General features: G+C 28.4%; 2 protein-coding genes across 2 annotated transcripts in view; one reads left to right on the forward strand and one right to left on the reverse strand.

Moving 5' to 3' along the window:
* LOC142329161 (uncharacterized) overlaps positions 1 to 26,845 on the reverse strand; it is a 488,476-nt gene that overhangs the window by 116,562 nt on the left and 345,069 nt on the right. The window lies entirely within an intron of this gene.
* On the forward strand, positions 1,798 to 25,482 carry LOC142329091 (uncharacterized). Its single transcript, XM_075373428.1, has 4 exons — positions 1,798 to 1,824; positions 14,933 to 14,994; positions 18,806 to 19,359; positions 24,848 to 25,482. The coding sequence occupies exons 1-4, from the start codon at positions 1,807 to 1,809 to the stop codon at positions 25,480 to 25,482; spliced, it is 1,269 nt and encodes a 422-aa protein (XP_075229543.1). The 5' UTR covers positions 1,798 to 1,806.

Below are 26,845 nucleotides of genomic sequence, written 5' to 3' on the forward strand. Positions count from 1 at the left end.
TTAATGAATCTAAATAAAAGTACAGCAAATTACATAATAAAATTTTGTTTACCTAAATGAATCGTTTTTGCATTTAACATTTTTTAATTTTAATATTTCGTTCGGCCCGTGAAAAAGTTTTCATTCCAATCCGGCCCGGAGGCAAATACTGTTGGCCACGCCTGGCTGAAACAATCCACAGATGTAAAACTTTCCTGGAACGCGGCTTTAACCGCGTGACGGGAAAGTCCTATAACTGTTTGTCAGCTTTTTTTTTTAAAGGAGATTACAAATTTTTGTAAAATTTTTGAATTTTAATTCCTAAATATTTTCCCTTATTCGCAACCATTCAGGAGCTACACCTCTATCGACAATATCTAACATTGTATCTTAACAGTTTTTTTCGAAAAGTGAAACTTACATAGGTTTCCACTAGTGCTTGTGAATTTATTTTTATTAATTTTAATTGTATAGTAATAACTGATTTTTTTTAAATTTTGTTATTTAATGTCTTTTTTCCTAAATTATAATGAAGAATTATTTTCCAAATATACTAAAGAAAGATTATATTGTACACAAATAAAAAAAAAGATTATACTATATAAAAATACGTAGTGTATACAAAATTATCATTCGCATACTCTTTAATTATCCTATACTAAACAGGGATGTTTGTCAGCAATGTTTTGTTTTTTTTGGCAGTCGTATTTTTAATCTGTAATATTTATCTCATTTACTATATTAATGAGATGAGTAAAAAATTTTGTTCACTCTTTTAGTGTTGTAAAACTGTTAAGGCGAAAAATTTCCATTTTTTAAAAGTTAACTATAATGAAATAATACGAAAATGGAACTGTATTGAAACAATAAAAGAGAGTGAAATTACAGCACTATGGTCTTAGTACCAGATAATATGATACATTTTGTTGATAAGTACAACAAGAGATGAATCGTAGTTCCTGGTAGGATGTGTTTAAGGAATTAAGGATAATGTCAAAGAATATAAATGTCTGATAATTATATGTTGTATCCGAAATTCCTATAAAAATTGAAGGTGTGTATTTTTATTTAAAAAATTTAGTTGGCCGCCAAATTGGAAAAATGATGGAAATTTATAACATGTCAAACAAGTATTTTTAATGAAATCAAAAACCCAGGAAAAGTATCCCATTTATACTTATTTGTAGCTATTCTTTGAGATCCCACTGTTAATACACTTAAAACTGAACTTCTTTATATAATTTCATCTGAGATAAATATAAAATAACAGTAAACGCATAAGAAAATTTCCCAAAGTAATTTACTGTTAAAAGAGAAAGTTTTTTTAATAAAGAATTTGATATTAAATTAGATAAGTAATGAATATTATGACATATGTTAAATAATAAAATAATTATATATTTTAAAATTAAATAACCATTTATGATCAAATAGTTTTCATGACATTCATGAAAGATGGTATTGTAGAAACAAATATCATTTAAATTTTAAAGATCATTTGTTACATTAATGAAGAAGATAAAAAATATAAAAATAAAAAATAAACATTAATAAAAGACGAGAGGAAAGAAGAGTATGTAAAAAGAAGCATATTATTATGTTATGGGTGAAATAATGATGCGGTGGGGATAATATTCAATATTACGATGGAGGGAGAGGAATGAAGTTCCTTCCTCAAAGAAAGTGGAGGTCAGGGTCGGCGTGGTATGGAGTAATGCTAGTAGGAAGGAAAATATACGGGGCAAGGGATGATGATCAGCCTCGTATATATAAACATGATAACTTCAATTCACCGACGTCATTTTAGTGTCAGGCATTGCCACTGATATGGCTCCAAAAGCAGCCGTAAGTACAGAATTATATTTTATATAAGTCTATAATGATGTATGTAGTATATTAGATTGTTATTTAATAATATTACTTTCTTTTCTTTCTTATATATATATATAAATACTTAATCATTTTATTTACTTTATGTAAAATATAATAAATACCGATACTTAAGCCAATTAATAACAATAAAATAAATTTTATATTTAAAAAAATATTTTTAACATAAAAATTATCCTGAACGAACAGTTATCCAGTTGAACAGCCTGGTTAAAAATAATTAATCGCGCTTTTTTAATCATCTGCAAGAATTAACAGTATTTTAAGTAAATTAAATAAACTTAATAAAATTTTAAATTAATTTGAAGTAGATTAAACCTAACAGTTTTATTATTAAAAAAATCTAAAATACTGATATTAAATTGTTTCTTTGAATTTAAGAACCGTGTCCGTTATAATTTTTTTAAAATCAAATAAATAAAAATCAAATCAATAAAACAAAAAATCCCAGATAATTCTAAAATTATCTGGGATTTTTTTTTTTAATTTAAACAGTTTTTGGGATATTTCTTGTATATCGATTAAAACGAAAACATTTTTGAAAGATTAATGTAAATTTAAATAAAACACTTAGCTTCATTATTAAATATTTATAACGTTTGCACATATTTCCGTCTGAAATGTTATATCATTTTTTGAAGGATCCCTAATAATGTCAAGTCAAAAGAGTTCAAGGTACAAAAAATGGGTATCGGTATGGGCGCTTATGTAGAACAATATTTAGAAAATTTTAAATATTAATTTATCCTTGTATTTATATGTACATTAATGTGCAATCTTTGCTAAAAATAATTGTACTTTTATTTAAAAAAAAATAATAATATTCACTCTATGAAATCAAATAAGAGAACTGTTTTCATGTCTCAACACAATATATACGAAAAAGAACCTTATTGTATTACCGTTGCCATTTTTTAAAGTTTCAAACCGTTCAAAAGAATCTCCTCACCAATTTATTTAAAATACAATTAATTAACGATTTTATTTTACAGAAACAATATTAAATAGTCAATACATTTTTATATAATAGTAAATTAAATAATTAAAAAAAAAAAAATTGAATCTTCTGCATCCTATTCAACGTGAACATAAATATTTGCTCAAATAATTAGGTACACGTTGAATTTGGTAATATAGTATTATGTTTGTAAATAAAAGTATTAAACTTGTTTGAACAAATTATCATTCAACCAAAAACAATAAAATCACTTTTCAATTGAAATACGTATTAAAAAATTCTTACCTGTTTGTTGATTTAGTCTCTGTAAAATATTAACTCTTATTTCATAATTAAAATGAAATTTAAATATATAAATTTTTCTTAATTAATATTAATAAATTATAATAAAAACGAAATAAAATCATACAAAATATGAAAAGTTAGATAATAAATAATTTATTACACTTATAAAAATGTATTTTGGTTAAATATACAATGTGTCCGACGAAGAGGTATAAGCTTATAATTTATTATCACTCGCTTATTTCCCCACCGATTTTATTGAAACTTTACAAAACTTTTAACGAAGGTTCTGAAAATGTTCTGTGAAAATTTCAACCTTCTAGGACTCATAGAAACAAAATGGCGGATTTCAAATAAAAACATCAATTTTAGATAAACCACATATTTATTCATTACAAAATAGCTGTTAAAAATGATTAAAAACAAATGATAATTAAAATAAAAATGATTATAAACAATTAGATAAATAGTCACGATTATGACTAATTATTAACTTGTTTTATTTAATTTGAACAGCTGTTTAACTACATCACCAGTTTTTGATCATTTTTACTAGCTATTTTGCAATGAATAAAAAATGTGGTTTATGTGAAATTGATATTTTTATTTGAAAGCAATCATTTTGTTTTTATAAATCCGAGAAGGTTTAAATTTTCACAGAACATTCTCAGAACTTTCGTTAAAAGGTCTGTAAAGTTTCAATCGAATCGGTAGGGGAACGGATGAATGATACTAACTCAAAAGAGTATACCTCTTCGCGAGACATTGTATATTATCTTATTAAGAATGAAAGTGTTTAAGAAATAAGAATTCTGATGTGGACAACACATGACTTCTTTATGCGCCTACTAAATTACATATACACATTTTTATCCATAAACATGTGTACCCATACACATATACCCCAAAAAGCAAAATAAAAGTGGGGGTGTAATGTTCAAACGTATACTAGTGTGTTAGTGTGTTGACATGTTTAAAGCTTAATAACTTTTGACAGGATAAACCGATTTTAATAAAATTTGGGATAGACTAGTGTATAGGAGGTAATTTTTTGATGAATTTCTGAGATCAATATGTCCAGGGGATGGGGTAGATAGTCTCTTTGGGGTAAATTTTCTCAAAATTTTGCAAAACATACCCCTCTAAGTGGGGTTACGTTATACCGAAATTAAGATCAATCGGTACATGCTATCGTTATATTTATTGCATATTTTTTAACCGAATTCTTTTTTATAATTTCCTAAGCATAGTAGCAGTGAAGTGACTTAACTTTGTGGACAATATTAGGGGTGGTGTTTCAAAAATAACAAAATTTGAATTTAAGTTTTTTTCATAATTTTTTCATTATAAAAAAATAAATACCGAATGCCAAGAAAGGATAACAATTTTGTCAGCTTTTTTTAACTCGCTATTCAAAGTGGTTTTCAACTTTCATAAAAGTTTACGAAAGATTAGGTTGTAAATTTATGTACATTTACAGATTATCAATTATGTAAAGATTGTACATTTAAATAAGGAAATATCAAATTTTATATTCAACAAGAACAAACATGCCGAGCAGGAATAAAATTCTCATAATTTAAAAAAAAATATATAATTAGTAAAAGTAATTATTTTACGATATATCAGTTTAATAATAATTTGTAACCGGTGTAATATAGAAACAGTGTTTTACCCCATACAGAGTCTTTTCCTTTTAAAGGAAAGTTTATTTAATTATTATTATAATTGAAGAAATCTTTATACCCGAAATTGTTTAAACTAATATTAGTATATATATTAAGAAATAAATGAAAGCGAATCAAACTTAAGATGTGCAGTCTAAAAAAAAAAAATTAATAGCTTCAATTATCTTTGAAAGATGTAATCAATATTTCATTAATCTTTTTGTAAAACATCCATTAATATCAAAATAAGAACGGTAGCTTACAGCAGCTATTAGTGAAAATCTTATTATTTAAAAGATAAATATCTTTATAATAATGAAAGTACATCTTTTAAACATAATAAAAACAACATCTATCATATTTATGATACAATAAATTATAGTGTATCTGTATGAAATTTTATACTACACCCTACAGCATCAAGTTTGATACAAGATTTTGTTACAACTTTCAATAATAATATATCGCTAACCTTTCATCATTTTGTAGTAATATTAGATTTATGTTTAAATCAAAACGCAATATTAATTTGAAAAAAAAAATAAAGAAAAAGAAACCATGTAATTTATTTTTAAACGTCAAATAAATTATACAAAAATAAAGTGGTATATAAATATGTACCAAGATCCATTATCACTTGATTGTATATTCCATTCACTTATAAACGTTACCATATCGTATCATTTACGATTGTAGGTAAGCTGATTGGAATCAACAGTTACTAAAAAAAAATCACAACCTTAATTTTCCAGCTTAATAAAAAAAAAATAAATAAATAAAGAGACGTAACTGAGCTAAATATTTCGGATAACATCACTACAACAAAAGGTTGTAAACTGAACATCATTAATCTCAGAGAAAGTACCATGATTGATATTTTTTTACCTCAGATATGAATTAATGCCATAAAATATTCGGGACGTTTAATGTAAAGTTAAAAATTAATGCAGCCCTCTCCATTATCAAAAAAATGGCGTTATAGTACCATTTCATTTCAACAAGAAAAAATATACATACTGTAGGACTTTAATTAATTTATTAAATAATTATCATTCACCAAGCTCTAGAATCAAATAACCGACTATAGCTTAATTTTAGAAAACATCGTTGAAAAGTAGAACACTTAAGTGAGCTGAAGGTTTGTCCCTGTCTTTTTCAACCGAACTGTCGGTTGGCTTAGGCGGGACGGGCGAGCGGGCTTTGCTCTACTATCTAACCAGTTGACATCATTCGATTACTGATAACATGACACCTTTCTATATAAAATGCAAACACAACAGACTAGTACAATACAATGACTAGTATACTAGACACAACGGTTGGCGAGGGGCAAACTTTCAGCTCATGTACTGTAAATGTGGTCAAACAGTGTTTCCAACGAACAATAAAATTAAATATTAATTTTTTATTTGCATATAAAAAAATTATATAATTAAAAAATAGAATTAACGGATAATAATCAAAGAAATCAGCACAAGCGCCACTCATCATTTAACATTCTAACACTAAAATTTAATAAATTATTAATTTAATAGTTGTCCATTCCATTCTTATCAGGAGTATCTGCTTGACACTGAAATAAATTCATATATCCTTGAAGTAAAAAAAACAGCGTACTACAGGGAGAAAATTGTACTCTATTACAAACAGAAGATAAATTTCGTAATTTTTTAAAGGCTACATGTTCATAAAGGATTTAAAGAAGTAACTTATAGTAGGACAGCTGTGAAAAATATCTATTACAGTACATTTTACTTTCCCGGAGATTGTAGCTAGAATAGCTATATTAAAGGAGAAATTATGGTGATCATGTCAAAAAAGGCGTATTAGGTTTTTTGCAAATATTTACGTTTTAGGGTTCAACTAATTCATCTAGTTCAGACCCACCGGGTTGGTCTAGTGGTGAACGCGTCTTCCCAAATCAGCTGATTTGGAAGTCGAGAATTCCAGCGTTAAAATCCTAGTAAAGTCAATTATTTTTACACGGATTTGAATACTAAATCGTGGATATCGGTGTTCTTTGGTGGTTGGGTTTCAATTAACCACACATCTCAGGAACGGTCGAACTGAGAATGTACAAGACTACACTTCATTTACACTCATACATATCCTCAGAAGTATTATCTGAACGGTAGTTACCGGAGGCTAAAGAGGAAAAAGAAAGAGTTCATCTAATACAAAAAAAAAAAAAAAAAACATGTATGTGCATACAAAAACTTATGTGTCGCACTGGTTTTGGTCTTAAAGCTCAGGATTACCCGAACCGATTTGCTTCAAATTTGGCTCAAATATTTCTGTATATGGGGCATTAATCACACAAACTTTTTATAAAATTTGTTAAGAGGGATATCGCGAAAAACCCGATTTCAATTTTCTTCAAAGACATTTTAGAGAAAACTTTATTAAAGTAAATTTGTTGTTACCTGTAATGCATATATAAATAATCCAAAAAGTTTTTTTTCAGTATTGTTTTTTGTATTTTATACATTATATACAAAGCTATCAAAAAATATTTACAGTTTTCCAAAATTATAAACCCTGGACCTAAAACACAAAGGTTTTTTGAAAACTTTGTTTTCTTATTTTAGCCGTTACTGAAATGTGTTAGATTTAGAAAAACTTTAAGCAAATTTGTTAAGTTACTTAAGCTGTATATAAATATTTTTAGAAAAGCTTTTCTTAAAATTTATTCCCCCATCTCTAAAAATACATGTTCTGTTTTGGTTGTTATTTTTTTTAATATGAATTTTTAATAGTCGGGAAAGATATAAAACCTGGTAAAATACTTTACCAGGTTTTTCAGTAATATTATAAACGACTAACATTTGTCACGAGATTGATACTAAGTATTACAGCGCTACGCCTTCACGTATGGGAATTCGGTTCAAGGTCAGGACAATCCAGTTACTTTTAAACTTTATCGCGATACGATACGGTCTCCTGTTCTATTAGGTTCTAAAAACAAACATTTCGACATGGTGATACAGACTTCTAACAAGCTATATTTATTACATGAATAGGTGATCCAGCTAGCTTAAAGTTCCGTATTAATAAAGCTGTGTACGAAATATCATGAAAATTTATGTGTAGATATTATTCCTCCAATTATAAAATAAGATATAAAAAATTCCTTTCGGCACGCCGGAAGGCGGAAGTAGATTTCACCGGTGCTAAGTAGGGGATAAAAAAATTTCCACCTTAAAGTTAAGAAAAACTTCAAATTTACTCGATACGACAATGGTTTCATGTGAAAAATATTTCACATGTTAGCATACGTCAAGCCTCATTTTCCTACAATTCCATCAATATTTTGGTCATCCCTTGCCGTAAGGGTCAGTCATATCAAATTTGTTTCAGACAAAAGTTCTAGGTAATGTTAGAGGACTAACGAACACTTTAAACCGATTCGTTACTGTGCCTATTAAGGGAAGTATGATTTTTTTTTGTCTTCAAAACCCCATTTTTTCTACCCCCCTGGGCCAAAAAACCTTTACTTACATAAGTTTTACGTCCTTATCCAAAAAACAATAGGAACTTTAAACGAATTCGATATTTTACTTAATAAGAAAGTTATAGCGATATTTTGTTTTTCGAAAAAGCCTCCCCCCTGCATTTCCACCCCCATGGTCCGATTTTGACCGTCAACGAACTCGACTGAGATTTTGGGACGTACTATTTTTAAGGAACAATTTGAAAGTGATTGGCGCCAAATTACGGTAGTTAACGTGTTCACAAGAAAGTGATATATATATATATATATATATATATATATATATATATATGTATAAATAAACTTTTGAGCTGACGGTGGTTTTGGGATCTGGGGAATGTGAAACGCGAAAATATGTCTAAATTTTCAGGACGTCGAATCATGGTACCCATTATTGTAATGGGTACCATTACAATAAATAGGTAATGGAATTTTAGGTAGATTTCTTATGAAATCTACTTAAAATTTGATAGATTAAATTCCTATAAATCAATCATTTTTCGCGATTTATTTCATTAAAAGCTTTAATATATAATTTTAGATTAAAGAATAAATTTTAAATAAATACAGTAAAATGTAAAAAAGAAAAAATGCAAAGAATAACCCCTCTCCCATTAACATTATGTACCATTTTAATCTAGACTAAATAAAAATGGAAGAGATTTTTTCAGATTGGCATTTATATGTAATTTTACTTCAAATTCTTGAAACCTTTTATTTTGTTTGCAGTTCCACAAACCTACATATCTGTATATTTAATGCACATAAAACACACTGCCTTCCTTTCTCAGTCGAGTAAAAAAGAAAGTTCTTTGTAAATTATTTTGCATTACATAATAAAAATGTATAATTTTAATTTTAAAAATGCGTGAATTAAAGATTACTATCTAACTTAATTATACTTAATTCATTTAAAGACAGTGCTACATACTACTAATTCATTTTAACTAATTTATGAAGAATACCAGACCAGATGATAGGCTAAATAAATTATGTAATTTAATTATAATAGAAAATTTACATACATTCCATAACCATTTAATTAATTACATATTATAAAAGATGTTTACCGGAAACCATAATCAGTGTAACAGAAAACGGAAGTAAGTTTTATAGTTCGTAAAAAATAACTATTTTATAAACTGTCCAATCATTAATAAAAGTGTTTAACGTCAGTAGAAGTTATTTTTACATAAAATGTAAAGTAAAAACAACCAGAATTTTAAATATTTTTATTTATTTATTTATTTTTTTACGAGGTAGTAACTTGACTGGTTTAATGATATTTTCCATTTTTTATGACTGTGATGATCTTTTACAAAACATACTCAGGACATCCTTCATTCTCAATTATCTGTTTTATGTATTCCACTCTTTATATTTTTTGCATTTTTTTTTTACCTTCTGCATATCCTAAATATGGTTTTCTAAATCCATGGCTCGACAACCTAGTTTAACCTTTTATTAATTTCTCTCCTCTACTATTCGTCTTAAAACCTCTTCATTTTTAATTTTATCGCCCCACCCCAAATATCAAAATATCCTCCTCTAGTACTATACTTCAAAGGCCTCTAATTCCTTCCTTATTTTCCTACCATAAATCACAACTTTACATATAAATATTTTTACAAAATATTTTTTACCACTCGAGATTTATTTTTAATACTAGCTCACGTTTCGCTAAAATTTACAAATTAAATCTCCATTTACCAACATTCATTAACAGTAAGTATGTTCGAGCTCTTTCGGAGATTATTACTCCATCCTCAGGAACAATGATGTAATATATATTATAAATATTTACTAAACACATCAATAATTGTAATAAAATAAATTTTAAAATAAACATAACGATTGATCGTCAAAGAGGTAAAATAAAGTCAACGTTATCCGTCATGTCAGTAAGAAGGCCACAATTGTTAAAGATATGCAAATTATAATTATACAGAGTGTTTCAAGATGGGCTGACTATACTTTTTCGGATTATATTTATAAAACTAAACAAAAAATATCCTTAGGAAAAATGGCAATTTCTCCTTCGTTCCCCCCTGTCCGCCATTTTGTTATTTTTATATAATAATTTATATCTCAAGTTCGGATAAAGGAATCACATTAATATTTGGTAAGCGTCTTAGTAATAGTTATAAAATTAGCAAAAATCAGGACTAAGTACCTTCGCAAATTAAAAAATAGCGGCCGTGTTTATTTTTCAATCCGTTTTATCTCTATAAATATTAGTTTTATCAAAATTTATGTTATTTTCTAAAATATTAAGCCTTTTATTTTGAACAAAATGACATTTTATTTTTTTAAATCGGTTAACAAATAGTCGAGTTATGGCAGAAAATTGATGTAATTTTGTGTCTGTTATCATGTCCTCCACTTCAATTCGATGAAATATTAATTGTTTTTATTTATTCTTAATTCTAGTATTAAATTAAGTAAAAATTTTTTCACAATAATAGACCTAATAATTATGAACCCACCGGGTTGGTCTAGTGGTGAACGCGTCTTCCCAAATCAGCTGATTTGGAAGTCGAGAGTTCCAGCGTTCGAGTCCTAGTAAAACCAGATATTTTTACACGGATTTGAATAATAGATCGTGGATACCGGTGTTCTTTGGTGGTTGGGTTTCAATTAACCACACATCTCAGGAATGGTTGAACTGAGAATGTACAAGACTACACTTCATTTACACTCATTACATATCATCCTCATTCATCCTCTGAAGAATTATCTAAAACTGTAGTTACCGGAGGCTAAACAGGAAAAGAGAGAGACCTAATAATTATGACATAAAATTACATCAATTTTATCCCATAACTAAACTATTTGTTAACCGATTTAAAAAAGTAAAACATCATTTTGTTCAAAATAAAAGGCCTAATATTTTAGCAGAAAAATAAAAAACTAATATTTATGGAGATATAATGGATTAAAAAATAAACATGGCTGCCATTTTATAATTTGCGAAGGTATTTAAGTCCTGATTTTTTTCTTATTTTAAAACTTTTTTATAAAGACGCTTACCAAATATTACTGTGTTCTTCTGCCTGAACTTGTTGTTTTTGTAAGTGGGTCGAGCTTGAAATAAAGTTCAAAAAGAGGTAATTTCCAATTGTAAAATTCGAAAAATTATCCGCATTAATAATACGGCGTTAATATTTTGTTTATGAATCAGCCTTAGGTTAAATTCATAATTGTTTTTTAAAATTTCTAATTCGATTAAAAAATTGAAACTTAAGTCAAATCTAGAACGTTATTGCATTTCCTAACACTCTTCGATACATACTCTACCTGTATTTGCCTTATCTCTCACTTTATCTTATTTTTTATACATTCAAAGATATTATCCTGACCTTGCGGAATTACTCCTCCCTGTTCGTGATGGAATAAAATAAAAATAAAAATACTAAAATATTAACAAAAAATTACACACTTCACGTACAGATGAGTAGTAATAGACTTTTCTTTTTCCTTATTTTGTTCAACAAAATAAATATTTTATGAGAAAGTCTGTTACAAATATATTTTATTTAATACATAATAAAATGGTAAAATTCAACCAAGAATTATCATCAATTGACAAAATACACTTATAAATTCTTTAACAGATGATTCGAGACATAATAAAGTGTGATATGCGTTCACATATTACATATCGTAAACAACGATATAGTTATTATCAGACAAAAAATACAATATTATTTTAACAATTTATTCTGTAACATTCGTTTATACATAAAGCGAAATGAAAATAGAAACTATGAATAAAAGGATAATAAGAAAAAAATAATGGCCTGTTAAGTCAGAAAATTGCAGACGTCTCTCTAAGAATTAAACAGCGAAAGCAGTTGTCAGTGCACTTCTATAGAAATCATGTAACCAGTAAATACATATATATATACTGTAGAATAGTTCACAGACACATCTCGTGCCCTTCACAGTGAAACACAATAATAAATGGTCTTTAGGATAAAAATAATAAAGATACTTACAAACAAATTCTACATGTTGTTCATAAAATCGTATATTTTATCGAATAGATTATTATATATTCTCAGGAGAATACGAAAAAAAAATTAAAATAAAACAAAAACATAAAATAAATACCCAATAATTATTCTCACAATACAAAGAGAAATAACTATTATTAAACGGATATTAAAATAAAATAAAAAATAATGATGTTGCCAATCTATATGGCGGAGTGACAATATCTCTGCATTTCAAGCGGAGGTTCCGTGTTCGATTATCATGTCAGTTAGTCATAGTCATTCTGTTATTGTTATATAAGTAAATAAATAAAATAGCAAAAAATAAAAACGCTTTAAAAATTATTTATAAAAAATTAAAACCTACACACACCCTCGATTATATAAATATAAATACAAAAGTAAATTATAAAAATAAATAAGTGAAAAAAAGATAACATACAGAATTGATTACAAAAAAAAAGTATTGAATCTTTTTGTTAGTTATGATTCACACTGAAAGAAAACTAAAAGATAGACCAGTTTGGGTCGTACGTGTCACATGGTTAGAAAATTTTTTATTTTATCTAATAAATAAATATATGTTTTGCTAAAAAAAGTATTCACTTATTCTTAAAAAAAAAATAAGAATAACTACAGGCAAAAGTACTATTTAAATGTAAGAAAAAGCATTATTACGCTTTCATAGCCATTTTTAATAGATTACCGAACCATCTAAAATTCTTCTTGCATTTCGTTCAACTTCTACATAAAAATATGTTCAAATAGTTTCCATGTATGTTATGAATTATATATAAATGTTTATGTATGGGTTAACCCATATTATTTATATGGGTTAAAAAAATATATTTTGCAGTTATTCGGAATTTAATTACAGTTATAACTTTTAAAGTTTTGGTGCAAGAAGAAAATTATGGTAATCAGTAAAATAATGAGGTATGGGTTTTTTGCATTTTTCAACGTTTCATGAGCTAGGGAGCCCAAAAACAAAAGAAATTTGTTCGAAATGTTCAAAATGTTTGTACAAAATCTACACGTACGTACTTACAATAAAGGAAAGTATTACAACATTATTGTCAGCTTTTTTTTTTACTTTATATTTTTTGTTATGCTGTTTGATTGGAAAACCAATCAAAAGGTTTTCCAACAAGGTAAAACCTAAGGTTTTACCTGTTTTCCCTTAATCCAGCCAGGCAAATAGCAGTTCTTTTTTTATCCGTAGAGTAGTATATTTCTAATTTTGTCTTAATGCATGTAATTTCTTATAATGCACCGATATATTGATATATATAAACACACACACACACACACACACACACACACACACACACACACACACACACACACACACACACACACACACACACACACACACACACACACACACACACACACACACACACACACACACACACACACACACACACACACACACACATTGTTATGACTTTGTAATCTATAATAACCATTTTATTAAACATGAAATCGTCTGTTGTATTTTGCTTACTTTCTTTTTATTTTATTATTTTTGTACTTTTTACTATCTTTTGTAAGATGTAGAAATATATCAGAAATCAAATCCTATTTATAGTGTTGTTGAATTTTTAGAATTACATAGAATCTGATTACAAATTATTTAAGGAAATGGGTAGTAAAAATTCGTACTTTTTTTACCTGAGAAAGCTTTTTTTTTACCTGTGATAAAGCTATTTGTATTTTATTCACAAAGACGCTAAACTAGATTTTGGGTCGTATATATTTTACTTCAACAAATTTTACTGGTTATAGATTTATGACCTAGCAAGCAAAAGCTCCCCTTTTTAAAAGGTCGACTTGAATCATCTTAATTTTAATTTCTTATTACCACTAGAAATATGTATACATTATAATAGAGACGCGCGCGTGTGTTCAAACAATTATATTTATTAACTGAATAACAATTATACAAAGTAAAATCTTTTTGGTAATTTTTCTATTACCAATCGCTTAAATACTAAGGCTTTTCGAATATTAAATGTTAAAAACCACTTAGTAGGTAATTAAATATTTTAATGCATTTAAACAGAATCATGTATAACATTTAAAAACCAATACACAGCATAAAATACATTATTTATATACATTCCTTACAATATATTAAGATAAATTACTTTAAGTCACGATTGTGAAAATTAGACAAACGATTACGAAGTTTTATAAATAGTAACAACAGATGGACCCTGAGGATATATTTTAATTCAGTTTTAACTTTCTTTCTTCCTTCCTTCCTTCCTGTTTTAAATTACACTTACTTTCCCCTTTAACAAGTTATAATCCAGCTAGATCTAACCTAACAACTTGTTTGCTGACCTGTAAATTCGTGATGGAAGAAACTTGTTATTAAAAAAGCAGGTAAGGAATTTAGATATCAGATCACATTAAGCGTTCTCACTGATATTCTCTCCCTCTTGCCTATAAACACACGCGCACGCGTGCATACACACTCGCTTACACTTGTCATGAAAAAAATAATAATTTGATAATAGTATTACATCGAAATTGATAATTATAAAATCGAAACTAATAGTTATCCATAGATGGATAAAAAATCTTTGCATTTATGAAATATATTTTTATATTAAACAATTTATAAATAATAATTCACCCATCTTTTTTTTTCTTTTCACAGCTGATACTCGTGGCGCTTTCAGGCTTTACAGCATTATGCGAAGCAACTTTTGGAAAAGAACAGTGAGTATATTAATTTATTATAAGGAATTAAAAAAGTTTAAATATTACTTTTGCTCACACTCATTAAAAAATGTTAATTTTTCCGGTCGGTTAATCAGAAACAAGTCCTTGACAAAAAAAGGAAGAAAAATGAAATCGTAGTGAAATCATGCAAATACCTTCCATAATTCTTCAGTTTAATAAGCCGAATAAATATTTTAACTTTTATCATATAAAATTTAGTATTTAATATAATTAAATTAAGCTGTTATGTAAAATATTTACAACATTTAAAGGAAAGTTGAATAAAATTGAAATATCAAAATTTCCGTCAACGCATTTACTGGTATGAGTGTATATGTATATATATATTAATACAAATAAACTAGTTTATTAGAGATACACAAAAAGATAAACCTAACAAACTTTCTACGTATATAATTTTTTTAATTTATATATATAAAAAACATTAAACAAATGTAATATACAGTGTATGTTACAAATATGAAAAAAAAACTCGTTCATATATTCACTTATAATAACTAGATAAATATATCTAGTTATTACATTAATAATTTATTTAAATTTACATTAATAATAAAATATAATAATAATTTATTCGTACATATATAATATAGTCTTACAACAACTTTCTAAAAGAAATTTTAAAGAAAAATATTCATAACCCTATCGAATAATTGATATTAATTTTTAAATATAACTATATTAATTTAATATTTAAAAAAATATATATATATCTTAAAAAGAAGTATCTGTAGGTCTCCTTCATTTAGTAATGGATGAAGGAAACAAAAAAAAACATTTCCAAAAAAAATTTGAATATATTTTTTTATTTATTTATCGTCATGGTTACTTAATAAACTGTGATAATATATTAACCAGAAATCATAAAAATATTTTCAAAAATAATTGGCCCACCGGACTTATCTAGTGATAAACTCGCCGTTAAAAATCACTTGATTAACAACTGACTTTCGAAGATGAAGGTTCTGAGTTTAGAATCCTAGAAAAGATCAGTTGCTTCTATCTGGATTTGAATTCTAGACAGTGAATACCGGAGTACTTTGGTGGTTGGGATTCAATTAACCACACAACTCAGGAATGGTCGGCCTGAGTCTACAAGACTTCACCTCATTTACACATCATAAATATCATCCTCATCACATTGGTCCATGGCGTTGCTAATTGTTCACTAATTGAACAAACTGAAAGTATATATTAGAAATATGTAATAAATATAAAAGTAATTTTCCTACCTAGCTGGTCTATTGGACAACTCATTGTCACAAATCAGTTGCTTAACAGCTGATTTTCGACGTGGAAAGTTATGAAATTCAAATCCTAGTAAAAGTTAGTTGCTTTTATACAGATTTGAATGCTTGATAGTGGATACCGGTGTACTTTGGTGGTTAGGGTTCAATTAGTCACACGTCTCAGGAATGATCGGCCTGAGTCTGTACAAAACTACACCTCATTTTTATGTCATACATATCATCCTCATCTCATTGAGGCGTGGGAGAGGGGTTCCTTATCGTTCACAATTGAACAAATTGCAACATGTACATTAGGAAAAAAAATTAAATAAAAAATAGTTTCATGTGAAAATTTCAGAAAATTAATTAGGAAAAGATTTAGAAATTAAAAAAATACGTTTTGCCATATTACTTGTTTTAGACTTGGTCACAGTCGGGTTAACGTCATTTCTTTTCGCATTTTCTTACAACGCTAGTTTATCGTCTTTAATATATTTTTTTCTGATGAATTATAATTCACCTTAGAAGTTTGTATGTGGGAATAAGAAAATGTAAATTTTGTAGTGAAAAATATCGTGACCGCGATTTGAACCCGGGACTTTCGGTTTAAAGGCTGAGACGCTACCATTCCAGACGCCACAGAGATCGACAATTTTTTCGTATGAAGTTTGTACGTATTTTTATTAGATCTTTCCATATTTTAAGTAATATTAAAAATAATAAAATTAAAATAAATTATAAAAATAATAAATAAACTACAAAAACGTGCACTAAAAACTAAAAGTAATACTATTTAATTTCAAATTTTAGATTTTGCGCCACCTAACCGTTAGTAGTACGTTTTTAAATTCAGCGCAATTTTAAATGTCGAAAATTTAAAGATTATTAAATTATTTTGATTTTTAAAAGTCAGTTTTACTGTATCAAAAATGTTATTTTATATTAGCTTTTACCTATAAGAAAATTGGTAAAAATAAAAAACTAAAAACGATTATAAAAAAAAAATCTTATTCTCTAAATTTACTTAACTTTAACTTTTACTTGATTATGGCAAAACTGAAAACTAATCTATTATTTAAAGGGCTAAAATTTTAGTGGTATAAGTAATCACTAATCATATGAATAACTTTCTTACAGTGAGTAAACATCAATTGTAATGTAAACAAATCAAAATAAAAGTCTAATTTAATTTTTTTCCTTGATGTTTTAGAATGAAAAATACACTAATTTTGAAATCCAGATTCAATTATATATAAAATACATGAGTGAAAGTTTAATTAAACTCTTGTAATTGTTTTGTTTTTTATTTATAACTCTAAAAGTACTAATAGTGGGTCTAATAATGGAACAAACCCACTAATGTATTAGTATAGATAGAACAGTAAAGGATATGAGCATTAAATTAAAAGGAAATCATCAGAAGGTAGAAAACATGAAGTAATTGTAAAGTTTTAGATACATTTAGATACCTATTAACTTGATAAAAACATAAATTCTATGAAATTATTTGACCGAATTATTTGAAATTTTGCATGTCTGTCTTATACTATTCATAGGATACACAAATCAATTCTGGTATTTCTAGATATTTTTTTCTCAAATTCGAGTATGAAATATTATTAAAAAAAAGAAACTCAGAAAGATAAATAGGTTATGAATAAAACTATTCATAATAGGCACAATTTCCTAAAACAAACAATTTTTTTTATTGTAAACTGTTAAATTTTTACCGCTATTTATGAAAAAGTCGAAAATCTGGTTGTCTTCTCACAACGTTATCATTATCTATTAATATAAATTTTTTATAAAGTTTAAAATTTCAGTTATCGCAAATTCAATTTTTTTCTTTCCCCGGGGGTATCGTGATGCCCCCTAATGTCTGATGGGATGAAAATTCAGGCCGAAGTTAAAATATATATGTAAAATTTTATTTTATTTTTCGTTAACGGGTTTTCGAGTTACCAGGCAAAAACTGCTGAGAATAATGTTAAATATCCCTTCACTATATCCGATGGACTTATAAATTCAGAATTTTAAATAAACTAATCAATATTTCCATGCTACTAAAGCACAATTTTTACGACTACTACAAAAAAAAGTATAACAGAGTAAATAACAACAAAAAAGAATAAAAAAAAAATAGCGAAAACTATCTTCCCCTTTTTTAATGTTTTCCCAGATTTAGTGCCAACAATGACCGATAAATGAGATTTTTGTGCTACTTTTAAAGGATTTATGTTTAGCCGATCCGGAGATATTAAAAAAAAATATGAAATATGAGTATATATATATATATCTTCTGAAAATTTCTGTTTTTTTAATTTATTAAGGAATTCTTGAAAAGTCGATATGTTTTAAAACTTCCGATACCTAAAATTTTGGCCGATTGTTATACTTAGCCTTTATAACAAAAAAATAAGTAAAGAAAAGTATGTCGGTAGATGATTACAATTTCATTAAGTTTGTATGAAGAAATCTTATTTAAGTGTTAAGAATTGAAGTAAAATCCAAAACAAATTTGTAATAGAAATGTGTTAATATTAAAATTAATGTTTCAGTGTTCACATACGAGTCCATGTTCCATCGATAGTGAAAGAAGTACACCATGAAAAGAAACTGTTACACCATATAGAGGAACACCATCATGACCACGATCATCATCACCATCACGTTGGAGGAGGAGGAGGCGGCGGAGGTGGTGGTGGTGGCGGTGGAGGCCCGATAATTAAAATAATTCCAGCTAGCGATCCGTTCGGAGACGATCACGGAGGTGGCGGTGGAGGAGGATTCCACGGAGGCGGTGGTGGCGGAGGGGGATTCCACGGAGGTGGCGGCGGCGGAGGAGGATTCCACGGAGGTGGCGGAGGAGGCGGTGGATACGGAGGAGGGGACGATTTCGGAGATCATCACGGAGGAGGAGATGATTTCGGAGGCGGTGGTGGATATGGAGGTGGTCATGGAGGTGGAGGTGGTTTTGGGGGTGGTCACGGAGGCGGAGGTGGTTTTGGAGGTGGACACGGAGGCGGTGGTGATTTCGGAGGGGGGCACGGAGGCGGCGGATACGGTGGTGGTGGCGGCGATTTTGGAGGAATTGGTCACGGAGGAGGTGGAGGTAATTTTAGGTTTAATTTTTTTTTTAGCGATCTTGTTTAGTTTCACTGCGTAGAAAATATTTAAAAGAAAGTTATAACAAGAATATCTGTATAACAAGTGATAATCTCTGTGATGAGTGGTAGCGTCACTACCTCTTATCTCTAAAGTTCTGTGTTCGAATCCAGAAAACTAAGCATTCAGTAAGCTAAGTATATTTTTTGTAGGCTATTCATCTTTTTTAAAAAGAAACCATGTTAATTGTAGTTGGGTGCCATCCTATAATTTCGAGCGTAAATATATAACTAGAAGGAAAAATCCACATTAAAAATTACAAAATCATTACCTAACAAAAAGTTATTTTATAAAAAAAATCATTTTTACTTGAAACATTTGCTAAAATCGATCCTCAACTTCGATCTCATGTGATTTATCACATCAGTGGGATACCATCCTTTAAAATTTAAAAATATATATTCATTCAATTATTTAAAAAAATAACTTTAATTTTGTAAATGAAATGGTTTTTTAATATCCCTTACTAGTAAATTAATGTCCCTAGCTACTAAATTACAAAAATGTTTCCGCAAAAGAGGGATTAGATTTGTATTAAAAAAAGACGAAAGTAGCTTTTAAATTTAATTTTTATTCTTAGTATTCATTTTTTGCTAAAATTAATAGTACTCATTTTTTGAAAAAAAAATATTTCACCAAAAGGGGTTACCAATCTGCAATAATATTTTAAATCTAATGGGTTTTTAATGTTTTTCAATAAAAAATATTTGACTAAGTTTAAAAAATCTACTTTTCGTTAAAATGACTACATAACAATCTTGTGATTTTTAAAAACGTAATATGAGTAATAATAAGGCTAATTTTAAATTAAATACAGACAAAATAAAACTTTTTGTGTTTCACTTTTTAAACAGAATTTTTATAAATAAAATAAAGTAACTCGTACTTAAAAACGATATTAAATTAACTCGTACGAAATTTAAATATATTACTATAAACTACGGTACATATGTAAATTAGTTATTCATTACGAAATTAAAGATTTTTGATAATTTACCAAAAAAATTAATCTAAACATAAAAAAATAAACACATAAAATAGGACCATTTTCATACAGTCAAAAGGAATACTTCACAGACATATATAAGTATAATAAAGAACGTTATATTATTGTAAGGATTTTTATGTTTTTTCAGTAAATAATTCACCGCAAAATAACAGAAAATTATTACTAACAGTCAACGAATTTACGCTTAATAAACAATAATGAAAACGTAAAGAAAGTTTTTATATTTGATTATATTTTTGACTACACAATTGAAATCGAGATAGATAAAAATATGATAGAAACTCATTTATTATTTTTTTCCTGTATAATTAATCTTAAGAAAGGTAGCAAAATAGTAATAACAAAACTAATTATTTAAAAACGAGAGTTTCTAACTTATACATAGTAAAAAATTACAGATATTTCAACTAAAATTGCATTACATATAAAATATACAAATATAAAAAATATAATGAATAATTATGTTATATTGGAACGATAAACTTACTTGAACGTGCACGTAGAAAATCTAAAGAACTAAATGTTAATGATGTTACAATAATTTCCTATTTCTATTTAACAAGTCTATTTTGCATTTATTAAGTCAGAATTAATTTATGGTATCGCTTGCTGGTGACTCTAATTTTAAATTTCATCTGATGCCTTTAAAAGGCATCAGAGGCATCAAAGGCATTTTGTAATGAAATTAATTTCATTACAAAAAGCTGTGGTTCGCATAATAAGCGGATTAACAAAACAATCGCGTCCCACAAACGATAAATCTTTTCAAATTTTCATAATTTCTTCATTTTTTTGAAAAAATAAAAAATTAACGTAAGATATCGCAGGTTTTGTAGCTTATTTGTTTCTCTATAAAAAAAAAAAAATAAAAAAAGGTTGGCTGAAACAGGTGCAGTAATTTTTGTGTGAATGAATAACAAACAAACTTTCAGATTTATATATTACTACGATATGATATTGTAACATAATTACTTTTCCATTACTATTATTTTTCCATTATCATTTTTCCACTTCTAATTTTCCTACTATTCGAAAATTATTTTTCCAATAATTATCGACTTCCATAGTAACGACTTATCTTATTGTATTTTTGTTAACTTAATCAAAAATTTGAGGATGGTTAGAGGCTATATTGATCGAGTGAAAATGAAGATGGGGGTAGTTTTTTCAGAATGAAATTAGATAACAATTTTCCTTTTTTTTGGCACTATTAATGTACAAAATTTCATAAAGGTCGAAATAAAACTCTAGATTTATGTAAAAGACGGACTCACAAACATTATTCCTTGTGTTTCTTTGTGTGTGTGTGTGTGTATATATATATATATATATATATATATATATATATATATATATATATATATATATATAATAATTATATCCGGGTCGGCTAGCCAGAATCAGGACCCTCAGGGCCCAGGCAAACTCCGGAGCCAAAACAGGGGCTTCTCAGAGCTACAGGATCTACCCCAGGGCCACAGAGCTCGCTTCGGTCGCCACTCCCATCTATTCAGAGGGCTCCGCCCCTGGACCCCCGCACTGTTCGTTATCCTCATGATTGTGAGAATAATACTAATAAATTACAATTAAAGTATTCATGTTTTATGGAAACATGAAAAAGAAACTAAATTACAAATGACAGAATAATAGTAGCTATGATAACAAAAGTAAACATACCTTTGACGACGAAAAATTTATAACTTACTTCTTTACCGTGAAGGCAGAAATATAATAATGAAGTAAAAGGATTAATCTATTTTTCCCTTAATAAATATCTTTAATTTACAACTTCACCCTTCTTGGGGTGAAGAAAAATAGTGAATATTTTAACATTCAAGAGAGCTAGAGCCACGGTCTGTGGCTTAAAATCTGCCATGATATAATACGTATGTGTCCTGAAAATTTTAAAGCAATCGATCGGTTGATTCTTCAAGATTTTTCGAGATGAAATATATCTTAAAACTTTCTCAGTTATGCCAAGAAACATGTAATTTTTCCATCTTCGTCTTTATATAATAGTATATGTATATATATATATATATATATATATATATATATATATATATATATATATATATAATAGTATATGTATATATATATATATATGTGTGTGTGTGTGTGTGTGTGTGTATGTGTATTGATAATTACATGTAAATAGTTAGTACTTGACAACGGTTGAATCACTAATATTTCTTGAAGTTAGTTTTATACTTAAAAGAAACTTCTGGAGTATCGCAACCAAAAATTTATTTGTGAGGGTTTGTGCGCGCTCAATGTAAAGGCTTTTCTTTCTATTTCTTTTTGTAATCTTTCTTTATGAATTTTTCCAAAATTTAAAGTTTATGCTATAAATTGCACTTTATTACTCCTTTTTAAAAATAAATAAAAATAATAATAATAAAAATTAAAACATACCGATAAATGGGATTACAGATTTGAAATATCAAAATTAAAAACTATTTAAATATAAAAAAGTTTATATTTTTAATATAAAGTTTAATGTTAATAATATTAGTTATTTCTAGTAACTAAATAAAAATTACAAAACGAATGAGACGAATAAAATAAATAAATTAAATATAAAAGAAAGATAAATTTGATAAGACAGATCGTAAACCATTCCTGAGGCTGAAGAATTTTGTAATTTAATCTTTAAAATTTCAAAGGATGAACAGAATAAATAAAAAGTAAAATAAAAATGTTAAGTAAAAAACAAATATAAAATTTAATACAGAATAGTTCTGAAATCCAAATCTATTTTATGTTTAAACACGGAAATGAAAAAAAAACTAGTTTATCCAGACTGTATGATTATTTTTTGAGAACGTATTTAAAACAAACAGAAAATATTATTTTTCAGTAGTATAACAACAATACAGAAAAAATAAGTAAAATATTATAAGAGTAAGTTTTAAATGTGATAATGCAAAATTGAAAATAGGAAAAACAGAAAGGAAAGGAATAGAAAGGTTTTTGATGCTCGATATTACATGATGATTTTTAATATTATGTGCGTGGTTAAAATAAAGAGCTCGTAAGAACAGGAGAGGAGAGAAGTTTGAAATAGAGTACTGTAAAGAGACGAACGAAGAGTTAGTATTCGTGTAGCCATGTACTCAGGTTTATTTAATTTAGCAATAGAAAGATTAATCTGTTGTAAAAGGTAAAAACTGAAGATAACAAAGACTGGAATATATAAAACAGATAATTTAGAATGTACGATGTAACAAATATATTAAGTTAAAAGATTATCACAAAACAGAAAAGAATGGAGAATGTAATTAAACCAGTCGATTGGGTTGATGACTCCCAAAAGATTAATTATTTTATCTGATCCTACACGATTATTTTGTGAAAGGATGAACCGATCTTATAAAGAACGTACGGAAATAAGAGCGAGAAAAAGAACTTTAGAGAGAAATAGGTAACACCTCAGAATTACAAACAATCAGTTATATTTATTTTTTATACGTAATAATTATAAAACAATTTCAAAAAAATTACCTATAATTATCTCCAAGAGACAAGCAATTTCTATATATAAACTTAACCATATATTAAAAGATTTGTTACATCATCTGTTATAAAAATAATGTACAGGAATGTTATATAATATCAGTTTTAATTTACAAAAAGTGAAGACGCTAAAGAAAGGTCATCTTTCTTACATTTACATTACAAAGTATTTACGAGTACTTTCTAATACATATAAATCGATAAGAAAAAACTACTTTAATACAATTTACGTGTTCATATTCAATACAATAACCAGTGAATATTGTGGCAGGTAATGTGAACAATGTACACTTGTCCTTGGGGGGCCATATATATATATATATATATATATATTAAGCGGTTAAAGGAAGAACCGTTAACGGATGACAAATATTAGAAAATATATGAAATAGGTAATTAAATATGAATATAGAACGTATATATAGAATAACAGATTACTGGCATTGAACAGAAAGGAATAAAAAAGTATATCAAATTCGTCAAGTTTAATGTGCTTCATCCAGGTAGATAAAACAGAAATTGTATTACCGAGAAAGTATGAATTAAAAGTTAACTAAATAAAATTTTGTACAAATGTCGAACAGCTGAATGAAATTTGCAACTATTAAAAGACTTAGCAACGCCTCGAAAATTTCATTAATTATAAATCAATTTTTTTTTTAGGAATGATTAATTTCAGAAGATAAAAAAAAGATCGAATATTTGTTAAACTTTACGACTAGTAATGAATATTTAAGGCAATTTTAATTCTTAGAAAAACAAGAATTTTACTGTAGTATTTTTAACTGATTTTGCAGTCATTACCCGTTTTTATTTTAATTATAATGAAAAGATTTAATCCAATATATGAGCATAATTCGATTTCTTCCGCAAATAGTAAATAATTTAACTTTTTTCTTTTCTTTCTTAGGGGGAGACGGATACAGCTACAGCGGAGGAGATAGCTTCGGAGGAGGACACGATCACCACGGAGGAGGTGGTGACGATAGCTACGGAGGTGGTGGACACGGAGGTGGATTTGGAGGTGGTGGTGGTGGTCATGGAGGTGGATTCGGCGGTGGTGGTGGTGGCGGACATGGAGGCGGTGGCGGACATGGAGGCGGATTCGGCGGTGGCGGCCACGGAGGAGGAGACAGTTACACCACCATTATAACAAGCGGTTTTAGCAGCAGCGGTGGCGGCGGCGGCGGTGGTGGGTACGGTCACGGAGGAGGTGATAGTTATAGTGGAGGCGGTGGGGGAGACCATCACGGAGGTGATTTAGGAGGCGGCAATGATATCGACAGTTATAGCGGCGTTGATAGCTACGGAGGAGGCGGTGGTGGCGGCGGCCACGGTGGATTCGGCGGCGGTGGAGGACATGGAGGTGGATTCGGAGGAGGTGGTGGACACGGAGGAGGCGGATACGGAGGCGGAGGAGGACACGGAGGTGGATTCGGTGGAGGAGGCGGTTTTGGAGGTGGGCATGGAGGTAAATTTGGTGGTGGTGGAGGCGGCGGCGGAGGTGGAGGCCACCACGATTTCCCTTATGATAAGAAAAAATGAAAACTACTAAATCAAGTTCGAAAATAATTTTACCAAACCAATCACAAATTTATCAGACTGATTTTCATTTTCATCATCACTATGTCATTCATTATCTCATCTTTTTGATGATTTCTCCTTCATCCTCGCCATAATTGTTATTATTTTGTTAATTGTTATAAATATTGTACAGTATTTTTTTCTTTGTTGTAAATAAACTGTAGTTGAATGTTGTGTTTGTATGTTTGCAATAAAATGTTTGTTTTTATATAATTTCCGATTATATTCTTAAATTTAAATGCTTCCTATCTAACATTTTCAACAAAATTAGTATTTTTTTATTTAATCATCTATTATGAAATCATCATTACAAACTGAAAAAATTGTTGAGGACCAAAATTGTTGAATACGTATTCAACGACTTTTGTAAAATCAACGATATAGACATAAATCGGAATGATCGACCCACAAATCTTAAATAACTATTTTCTGATTCGCTGCCTTACAATATTCTAAAAGTCCACCTGTACTGCAACTGCCTGTCGTTAAGCATAAGAGATCATCGTGAGCCAGTGACATCAATATGACACTTAGATAAAAAAAAAAATAATTAAAATGGGTACCGTATTTCCGAAGCATCTTTTAATTTTTTTTAAAAAACACATTGAAATGATAAATATGTGCCACATAGTAATGGTGCAAAAGTTATCGTTCTTTTACTGAACTAAACTAAATAACTCGGTTTTAAATTTTACCATCAATTGTCTAATTCTGATTTCGACGATACGATTATATAACTATACAGTGTTCAATTTAAAAGAGAGCCCATTACTTAATTTAGTCTATAAATAATAAATTGGCAAACACTTACATAATAATTTACAAAAGGTGTTGAAAACGTTATCCATTCACTTCTAAGCATTCGTCTACTCGTTTGACCATCTGGCTACTCTTGTTAACTATACCCTGTCTATTTCCTGGATGGTATTGGTAATGTTTGTTTTCAATTCTTGCAGGGTGTGTGGATTTCTCCTATAAACAATTTATTTCAAGTAATCCCACAGAAAGAAGTCTGGACTAGTCAGATCACGTGATTGGTGGCCACAATCCTTTAGAGATGATTCTTGTACCGAAAAATTCTTTTAGCATCTCTGTAGTAGAGCGAGCTTAATGGCAAGTGGCGCTGTCATGTTGCAACCAGCAGTCAGACTGTCATTCTCTTGCAGTAAGACTGAAAACTGTTGGATGATTTCTTGGTAGATGGCAGCATCCGCAGTTTTAAAAAAAAACAAGGATCCTATTATTCGCCGCCTTGAAACCGTACACCGTACGACTATTTTTGTGGGCGTAGCGGAGATTCAAAGAAAATATACCGGTTTTCAGT

This window comes from Lycorma delicatula, chromosome 8 (assembly GCF_047948215.1).
Source record: "Lycorma delicatula isolate Av1 chromosome 8, ASM4794821v1, whole genome shotgun sequence".
Classification (NCBI taxonomy): domain Eukaryota; kingdom Metazoa; phylum Arthropoda; class Insecta; order Hemiptera; family Fulgoridae; genus Lycorma; species Lycorma delicatula.